Source organism: Martes martes (assembly GCF_963455335.1).
Source record: "Martes martes genome assembly, chromosome: 12".
NCBI classification, from domain to species: domain Eukaryota; kingdom Metazoa; phylum Chordata; class Mammalia; order Carnivora; family Mustelidae; genus Martes; species Martes martes.
The window spans coordinates 84,201,146-84,211,417 of NC_137900.1; the positions used below are offsets into that span (position 1 = coordinate 84,201,146).

At 40.1% G+C, this 10,272-nt stretch overlaps 1 protein-coding gene across 1 annotated transcript; it reads left to right on the forward strand.

Moving 5' to 3' along the window:
- Nucleotides 1-6,625: 6,625 nt before the first annotated feature.
- Nucleotides 6,626-7,558, forward strand: LOC308353399 (olfactory receptor 1E5-like; the record flags this gene model as incomplete). Its single annotated transcript, XM_080820233.1, has 1 exon — nucleotides 6,626-7,558. One exon carries the CDS (start codon nucleotides 6,626-6,628, stop codon nucleotides 7,556-7,558), a length of 933 nt encoding a protein of 310 aa, XP_080676359.1.
- Nucleotides 7,559-10,272: the final 2,714 nt, after the last annotated feature.

Sequence of the window (10,272 nt, forward strand, 5' to 3'; positions counted from 1 at the left end):
AATATAGCTTTAAAATCAGTAATTTATATCCAGCAAAGTTGCCACTCAAATGTAAAAACATATTACAAATATTCTTATATATCTAAATAAAGATAATTTGTATATCTGCATAAAGCTTCAGAAGGTTTGCCTCACTGAAACTTGTGAAGGAAACACTCAAATTAAAAGATAAACATTTTTTAAGGAATCGTTGAACACTACATCAAAAACTAATAATGTACTATATGCTAGCTAACTGAACATAATAAAAAAAGTAAAATGTTTTTAAAAAGGATTGATTTACTTATTTTAGAGAGAAAGAGAGCATGTGTGAATATGTGGGTGGGGGTGAGAATCCTTAAGCAGGCTCCTGACTGACTGGGGAGCCTGATGCAGGGCTGGATCCCAGGACCCTGAGATCATGACCTGAGGTGAAATCCAGAGTCAGCCACTTAACAAACAGCCACCCAGGCACCTTAAAGGACAGACATTTTTAGGAAATGCTGTAAGATGTATGGAAATTAAAGATGGCTAACCATCTTGATAAAATTTGGGGGATTTTTTAAGGCTTTAACTAAAGGAAAAATGAGAAAGTATATCCATTACAAATCAGAATTAAAGTTCCTACAAATCAGTATCAGAAGACAATCAACCCAGTAAAAATGGGCAGACTTTTCATAAAACAAAGATATAAGAATGGCTGACAAGCACAAGAAAATGTGCTTTGGATCATTAAGGAGTGGGGAAATGTGAAATAAAGGCACAAAGAGCTACCACTTCATACACTTAGGATGGCAAAAATGTGAACTCTGGGATTTCTATTTGAGAGAATATTTTGTTTTCTGATTTACCTACCTGAGAAAAGTCCAGAAAGGATAAGTGAACTTCCCAAAGTCACAGAGCAGTTCACTTAGAGTTTGGGGACTGGGCAACAGACCAAGGTTTTTCCCACAGTGAATACTTCAGAGACCAGTGTTCCCAGATGTCTCTGCAACTTCCAGCAGGGAGCTCTGGGGATTGCTCCAGAAACCACAGGGAGATAGCTTCTTTTTTTTTTCTGCATTTATAGTCAGTTTGGCTGACTCAGGACCTAGGATGGCCCGCTCTCATTTCTCCATCCTTGGAGGAGATGAGGGTTCCATGTCCCAGGGAGTCCTTTATGCCTTAAATATAGGGGAAGATGCTGTCTTTTCATCTGGTCATCAAATATGATTTTTCCACTCTTGACAAGTGAGAACCCAGAGCAGAAGAGTCAAATCTCTACCATAATGTGAAAAAATGAGGAGATCTTCTGGGCCCAACTCAGAACTGACAGTAAGTCATTAGCCATGCTTCCCCCTTCCCTGTCAGTCAAGAGAAGCAGAATGGTCCTTTGGAAATTGTTTCAGGAATCCTGTTTTTGGTATCAGTTGTGGTACTGAACTTGGACAGATTACAGCAGCTCTTGGAGATTCTGTTTACTCATTCATAAAATAAGAGTTGTATAAGATGGCTTAATATCCATCAGTCCCTAAAGGATGGAGTGGCAGGGTAGACTGGATCCAGAGGTCTACTTCACTGGGTTATGAATTTAACCCTCTAGTCCCTGAAACTACATTCCTGAAACTTCCACATATTCCTGAAAGGGACTTCATATGTGGATGGAACATGTCAGGTCAGATTGACTGTTTTCAAATATGGAAAAGCAAAGAGATTCAGGGGAACATTTTTTAGCACTCGGAAGGGGTACAAAGGAGCAGATTCAGACCTATGAGAGGATACATTCCTACTAATCGGAATTTCAAGCATCCATATTCTCTGCATTTTTAAATTAAAACCCAACAATATTTAGTTTAAATGTAAGATATAAACAAACCACACATTCAGTGCTTGGGAAGAAACACAACCGATTAGACTTACTAATTCAACATTCAAATACTTTCTTTTTATTTTATTTTTTTTTTCTTTTTCAACATTCAAATACTTTAAAAAAATTTTTTACATTGTATTAGAATGTATGCTAGGCAACCTAAGTTCTTCATACACCTCTTCCATTAACTGTAATTTACTTAGAGTATAAAAGCCAATGCTGGTAGCTAAATGATAACATCATACAGTTTCATCATAGCTTAAAAAGCCATTTTATTGCCCATCCATCCACTATCTTATTCAATACTACATACAAAGTGCATACATAAGAAGAAACAAAATGAAGAAAAATGAGTCCCTGGCACTGAGGGAGACACCATCTAATGGGGATAAGCAACTAAGTATAAGGCAATACGTCAAGTGTTCCAGCAAATCTCGAATACAGGGCTGTGGGAGCAAAGGGGGTAAAGCAATGGATTCCAAAAGGAGAATATGAAGTATTGTCCAGTGTTGACACCCAAGCTCTTGCCAGGTGGAGAGGAGGAGGAAGCATCTAGGAAGGTGAAAGAGCTAAATACCAAAGTCATGCAAGCAAGACACATGAGTTGTCTGAGGACTGTGAGCGGTTTCACAGGCGAGACTGGGGCAGCGTAACAGGGAAGTGTCACTGGACAGAAAGATGGAAACAGACTCAAGAAGGGCTAATAATGTCATGATAAGAAAGAGCCTAGACGTTTTTCTGATGGTGAGAAGGAGACTCAGAACAGCTTATGACATCAATTCAGTTATCTTTCTTCATGGGGGAGGGGACCAAAGTTTGACAGTTTAAATGAATTATTCGAAGCCATATTACAATGTTTGATAAAGAAGGTGAGTCAAGGGGTGCCTGGGTGGCTCAGTGGGCTAAGCCTCTGCCTTTGGCTGGGGTCATGATCTCAGGATCCTGGGATCAAGCTCTGCATCAGGCTCTCTGCTCGGCGGGGAGATGGCTTCCCCCTCTCTCTCTGCCTGCCTACTTGTGATCTCTGTCAAATAAATAAATTTTTTAAAAATCTAAAAAAAAAAAAGGGAAGGTGAGTCAAAATTTTCTGAGTACAAACTAAATTTTTCCCTTTATGCTATGCAACCTAAATACTCTGCTTGGAGACAAATAGATGAGTCTCATGTAGTGGTTTTAAGTATATAGATATAGTAGAGATTCGATTCTGTGAAATACAGGAAATGCTCCCATGTGGTGTGACAGCCTCCCACAGCTTGACCACTAGGCACAGTGTTAGACCATCTGCCATAATAATGTTGAAACCAAAGGACCTATCTTTCTCCCAAAAGCCAATTGTTTTAAGTTGTTTTAGTTTATTTGCCCAGAATATCAGAAGAATTCTAAGAATATTAATTTGTTTTTATAAATTTTTTGTTTGGAATCAATGGAACTGTTTATGATGGGCTGTATGTTTCTGGTAAATAATTAGATTCCTGAAGGTTAATTACCTTTGAGAAAGAAAAGCAAAAGCTGGAATAAATGCTCCTTTATTTCTAATTCTGACTGTAAAGTGATATGATTAAATGAATACAGTGAATTATATCATTGTACCTCCTGCTATCTGCTAAGCTCCTGAGTCTGGACTTGGTTGCAGTTGGTGGTTAAAGAGCTAGAGATAACAGGAAGAAAAGAACCCAAGCCTCTCAGAGTAATAATCACAGTCTGAGGCCATTAGCTCTGCCAAGTACAAAAACTGGATCTCATCCAAGCACTGGGTTAAACTGAAATGAACCGACTCACATCAATCGCACTCACAAGAGACTGATGCATAAGCCAAAAACATCATTAACTTCATTTGCCATGAGAACTGTAACTGCCAAATTGGATATTTACATTCTCTAAGACAAAAGATGTATGAATTAATGTGACTGTGATCATCATTTTACAATGTATATTTATATTAAAACATCACACTGTGTACCTTGCATATATACAGTTTTTAATCTATTAATTTTATCTTGATAAAGCTGGAATGCATGAAAAAACAAGTTTATTTATTTTTAAACTTATTCATTTGAGAGAGAGAGCAGGAGCATGAGGGGGTGGAGAGGGGAGAGGGGCAGAGGGAGAAGGAGAGAGAGAATCTTAAGCAGGCTCCACACCCAGTTGGAGCCAGACATGGGGCTGGATACCATGACCCTGAGATCATGACCTGAGGGGAAATCAAGAGTTGGGGGTTTAATTGACTGAGGCACCCAGGTGCCCCAAAGAACTGGGAAGTTTAAAAAAGGGCCTGAGTGGAGTAAATTTATTTTTTTTAAAGATTTTATTTATTTATTTGACAGACAGAGATCACAAGTAGGCAGAGAGGCAGGCAGAGAGAGAGGAGGAAGCAGGCTCCCTGCTGAGCAGAGAGCCCGATGCCGGGCTCGACCCCAGGACCCTGGGATCATGACCTGAGCCGAAAGCAGAGGCTTTAACCCACTGAGCCACCCAGGCACCCCTGAGTGGAGTAAATTTAATTTTAACAAAAATGTAGATGGAGAGGAGAAGGGAGTTGAGGGAAATTGGAAGGGGAGGTGAACCATGAGAGACTACAGACTCTGAAAAACAACCTGAGGGTTTTGAAGGGGCGGGGGGTGGGAGGTTGGGGGAACCAGGTGGTGGGTATTAGGGAGGGCACAGATTGCATGGAGCACTGGGTGTGGTGAAAAACAATGAATACTGTTATGCTGAAAATAAATTAAAAAATGTAATTATAAATACATATGTTGTTCTGAAATTTTTTTTTTTTTTTTGATAATGGCATTTTATTTCACTTTTTCAAAAAAATTTTTATTAAGTAATTTCTGTGTCCAACGTGGGGCTCAAACTCACAACCCCAAGATCAAGAGTTACATGCTCTATCAACTGAGCCAGCCAGGAACCCAAATAATGATGTTTTAAATAGGTAACTATTATTTAATCTGAATGTCACTTGTCAAGAGGTGAGAATGGCTAATGTCGATAGATCTGTCCAGTCATCTCTCACCAAAATGACTAGGAGGAGGAATCCCCAACAGAAGAAAAATACAGAGGATGGGCCTTCTGCAACAGAGCTAACGGCTATCAACATAGACAATATGTCAGAAAGAGAATTCAGGCTAACAATTATCCAGGCAATAGCTAGGTTGGAGAAAGCTATGGATGACCAAACAGAATTGATTAGGGCAGAATTGAAAGCGACCAGAGAGGAGGTTCATAATGTTAGGGCAGAGCTGAAGGCCACCAGGGATGAGGTTCACAACGCTCTCAATGAGTTCCAATCTAATCTAAATTCTCTAAAAGCTAGGGTAACTGAGACAGAAGATAGAATTAGTGATCTGGAGGACAAACAAATAGAGAGAAAGGATCAGGAGGAAGCCTGGAACAAACAGCTTAGAAGCCACGAAAACAGAATCAGGGAAATAAATGATGCCATGAAACGTTCCAACGTCAGAATTATTGGAATCCCTGAAGGGGAGGAGAAAGAAAGAAGTCTAGAAGATATAGTGGAACAAATTTTTCATGAAAATTTTCCCAATCTTGCGAATGGAACAAGTGTTCATGTACTAGAAGTAGAAAGGTCCCCCCCCAAGATTATAAATTCAAAAAAAACATCCAGGCACCTCATAGTAAAATTGAGGAATCATAATTGTAGATACAATCTCTTGAAAGCTGCTAGGACAAAGAACCTCCTTACATACAGAGGAAAGCCCATCAGAATAACGTCAGACCTGTCCACAGAGACCTGGCAAGCCAGAAAGGGCTGGCAAGATATATTCAGGGCACTAAATGAGAAGAACATGCAGCCAAGAATACTTTATCCAGCAAGACTGACATTCAAAATGGATGGAGAGATAAAGAGTTTCCAAGACCGGCAAGGCTTGAAAGACTATGCAACCACCAAGCCGACACTGCAGGAAATATTAAGGGGGGTTCTATAAAAGAGGAAAAATCCTAAGAATAGCATTGAACAGAAATATAGAGACAATCGACAGAAAGAAAGACTTCAAAGATAACACAATGTCAATAAAAACGTATCTCTCAATAATCACTCTCAATGTGAATGGCCTAAATGCACCCATAAAACGACACAGGGTTGCAGATTGGATAAAACGACAGGACCCATCCATATGTTGTCTACAAGAGACCCATTTTGAACCTAAAGATACACCTAGACTGAAAGTGAAGGGATGGAGAAGCATCTTTCACGCCAATGGGCCTCAAAAGAAGGCCGGGGTAGCGATTCTCATATCAGATAAATTAGATTTTAAACTAAAGACGGTAGTCAGGGATACAGAAGGACACTACATCATTCTTGTTCTGAAATTTTACCTTAAAAAATCTTAATTTGATTATATAATTATTTAGAATTATTATATATAATTATATATTACATATATTATTTTCATTTCATTTAAATTAATTTTTAAGTGTAAGTAAAACATTATTTACTTAATTGTATTATTCTTCAGTAAAAAAAAAAACCTAACAGGATCTGTGTGATCAGAGCACACTCGTTTTTTCACAAGGTACTGCCATGTGTATGGGAAACAGCTGGAATAGTTTGAAAGAGATTTGGATAGCTGGTCAGGTGCTGACACCAATCTATAACTATACAAAGAGTGACCCAAATGGTCTTTTATAACACACACTATTATAAATTTGAGTTTTGCCAAAACAAAACTGACTAAACCACATGATGTTTCTAATAGGAATATGAAATATTTTCCACACAGCATTATTTTACTCTTTTGTTACTTATCATAAAAATTTGTTTCATACAGAATTCCAGACATGGACAGAAGAAACCAGACCAGCATCTATGAATTTCTTCTGGTGGGACTCTCTGAGCGGCCAGAGCAGCAGCCTCTCCTGTTCGGGCTCTTCCTGGGCATGTACCTGGTCACCATTGTGGGGAACCTGCTCATCATCCTGGCCATAGTTTCTGACCAGCACCTCCACAACCCTATGTACCTCTTCCTAGCTAATCTGTCCTTTTCTGACATTGGTTTCATCTCCACAATAATTCCCAAGATGCTAGATAATATTAACTCAGGAAGTAAACTGATTTCTTATGGTGGGTGTCTGACACAGCTTTATTTCTTTGGCCTATTTGCAGATCTGGACAACTTTCTCCTGGCTGTGATGGCACTTGACCGCTATGTGGCCATCAGCCACCCCCTCCATTATGCCATGACCATGAACTCCCAACGGTGTCTCCTGTTGGTGGCTGGGTCATGGATGGTCACTACCTTCCATGCCCTAGTGCATACCCTCTTGGTGATGAGGCTTTCTTTCTGTGGCCCCAATATCATCCCCCATTTCTTCTGTGATCTGGTCCCACTCCTGAATCTGGCCTGCTCCAGTACTTATGTTAATGACCTGGTGCTCATCCTTGTGGCAGGAACACTGCTAATTGGACCCTTCATCTGCATCCTTACATCTTACTTTTATATTGCTTTGGCTATCCTAAGAATCAATTCCACAAAGGGTAAGCAAAGGGCCTTCTCCAACTGTACCTCCCACCTCTCTGTGGTCTCTCTGTTTTATAGCACAGCTATCGGGGTCTATTTATGTCCTCCATCATCCCCCTCAGGTGGAAAGGACAGAGTCTTCTCAATAATGTACACAGTGGTGACCCCCATGCTGAACCCCTTCATCTATAGCCTAAGAAACAGGGATATGAAGGGGGCTCTGGGAAAACTACTCAGAAGAAAAACACTCTAACATTCTTTCCCAGGACCTTGTGGTCCTGACTTCAAGACTCAAAGCTGGAAGTTGAAATTGGCCTCCTGATGGCCTAACCACTGAAGCTTCCCTGAACTTGCGACTTCTTTTTTCTTACGTTTGTATTACAAAGTACAGATTGACATCTGAGGACAGGGAGGGACAAGTGATAACAGTAACCTCAGATTGTCTCTGTGAAATGCCCGTGCTCTGAGTAGTTTACTATTCACTCTCAAAATGGCTCTCGTTATTTTTACTGGTCTCTAAGCAAAGCCTGGGGGCTTGTATACATATAAAACAACAATGAAAGTCAAAATTTTTGTTTAGGTCAAGTTATAACAGAACTATGGAAGATGTCATTGGCCCAAGAATATAGGATTCATTATGTCTGGTAGCAAGAAACACAAAGGAAGTAACCTGATACTTTATATTTAAATAGGCAGTGTTCTATTGAAACATCAGAATGGGGCATAGTTTAAGCCCTGGGTTCCAGGGTTGGCTTTGCCAGAAATGAACTGTGTGACAGCTGGATAATCACTTGATTGCCTCTGAGCCTTGGTTTCCTGAAACATTTATAAAATAGACTGACTGAATTATGTTAGTCAAAACCCTATATGCATATACCCCAGTTCCAATAATATTTAGTGTTATAGTGAAAAGAACTAAATACTTGAAGTCAGAAGTTACAAATCAGGACCAAAAGCCTTCCACTCTCACACTATGTAATTTGGGGAACATTCTTCCTCTTTGAGGTCTGGTTTCTTTACCTGTAAAACTGGAAAAACAACTACATCATAAGAGTAATAAATAATAAGAAACATATAAGCTTACTTGGGTCACAGTAAGTGCTCCATAAATGTTTATGGAATCCAGATCTTCAGTTCTGTTATTTATCTTAATTAATCTTAGGACTTCCCTTCTCTCTACTGGGAAAACCTTCAATCACTCCCTCTCTGGAAGCCCTGTTTCCAGTCTTCTTATTTATTTATGAAGGCTCTTCTATGTGATTTCTCTCTCTGGTAAATATTTTGGAGGTCTCTGAATATGGAGGTAGAAACTGTGTTAAGGAGAATTCTTCCAATGATTATTTAATTCCTCCATATTCGCTTCACATGGGTCACCAATGGTTGATTCAATGTAGGTGGAAGAGTGTGCTAGTGTTGGGAGGAATATTTTTTCACCCAGCTTGACTTGTACCTGCAAGTGGATGAGATTTAATTCATCTAACAACTGCCCTAGTTTGCTACCTTACTCACTCTGCCCCAGAACAGAAATTTTGGCACACTCAGCCCAGACCAACCCTGTTTCTTGTTGAAAACCAACCTGTTCACAGGGACATGTGCTCTGCTATGTACCTCCAAGGGCAAAGTGGCCACTCATATACTCCTGAGAACCCTCCCGAATCCAGCAATAGTTGCTTCTGGGGTTGGTCAGGAAAATATTTAGGTTCTCACTTCAAGTCATGTCTCTAACCTAGACTTCATCAGGAGTAAAGTGGCGATATGGCCCCTGTCTTTTGTGTGTCCTTGTCTTACTCAGTAGTTGATTGAGAACTCAACTGGGAAAGTGGGTGTTGTTTCTTGAGCTCCCTCAAACACCCCCAACAATCTGAAAATCATAGCCTCAGCACATATCTAGAGTCTGGGAGACTCTAGAGTAAGTTATTTAATATCTCCGAGTCACCTTGTATGTAATAATGAGGTAAAAATCCAAGTTTTAATAATTTTGATAAATGGTAAATAACTGAATGATTATAACTGAAGTGCTTCTCATGATCCCTGACATGTAGAAGGGACTCAGAAAATAACCATAGCCCTTGTTGTATAGCTGCTGTTGTTTTCATAGTTGCTCCTCTCATTGTTGTAGGTCTTGTGAGCCTGACCCCTCCCTGCTGAATAATCATGAAGCCAACTGAATCATGTGCTTTTTAATGGTTGTAGTTGTTCACATTTACCAAAAATAAGACACAGAATTTGGCAAGCATATTTTAGGCCATTTTATTGCCAAATAGCATTCACCATGAAATGAGAGATTTGAAATGTCCTGGCCCAGTGCTTATGAAGAGAGGTGGGCCTTTTACAAGGTGTTTTTAAGCCATAATATTGGAATCTATCTTGGTTTGGGTTCACTTAGAAACAGGTTCTGAGGCAAGAACTTGAATATAAGCAGTTCCTTTGGGAGGTGATCCTAGGAAACACCAGGAGGGAATGGGGAACGAAGACAGAAGATGAAGGTAGACAATACAGGGACACTACTACATGAGTTACCACCATGCCTAATTGGCCCTTACTACGGCCGCGCGGAACTCTGGAACCAGTGCAGAACACACACCTCTAAGTTACCCCACCCAACTCCCACCAGCTGAGACTGAAGGCTTTCCCAGGGAGCATTAATTCCTCAGCACTTCTCCTCTGCTATGCATGTCTATCTGAAACTCATGGGATACCCTGGGACACCTCCAGCGGCGAGAAATAGCTCTCAGACAGATGGATATGCTGGTATCTGAAAGTATGTGGGGGAAATCCATACGTCCTGTCAGTATCAGGACAATGATAAGACTTGAGGGTACATGGATGAGGCAACAACAGCATCTACTACTGTTTACCCCTTGCACTGCTCAGACCCTCTCGCCCCCCACATTAAGTTCACTACACCTTGTCACTGCTTCTTTAAAGTGGTGGCTGAGTGCCATTTTCCTTTTAAAAAAAAGATAA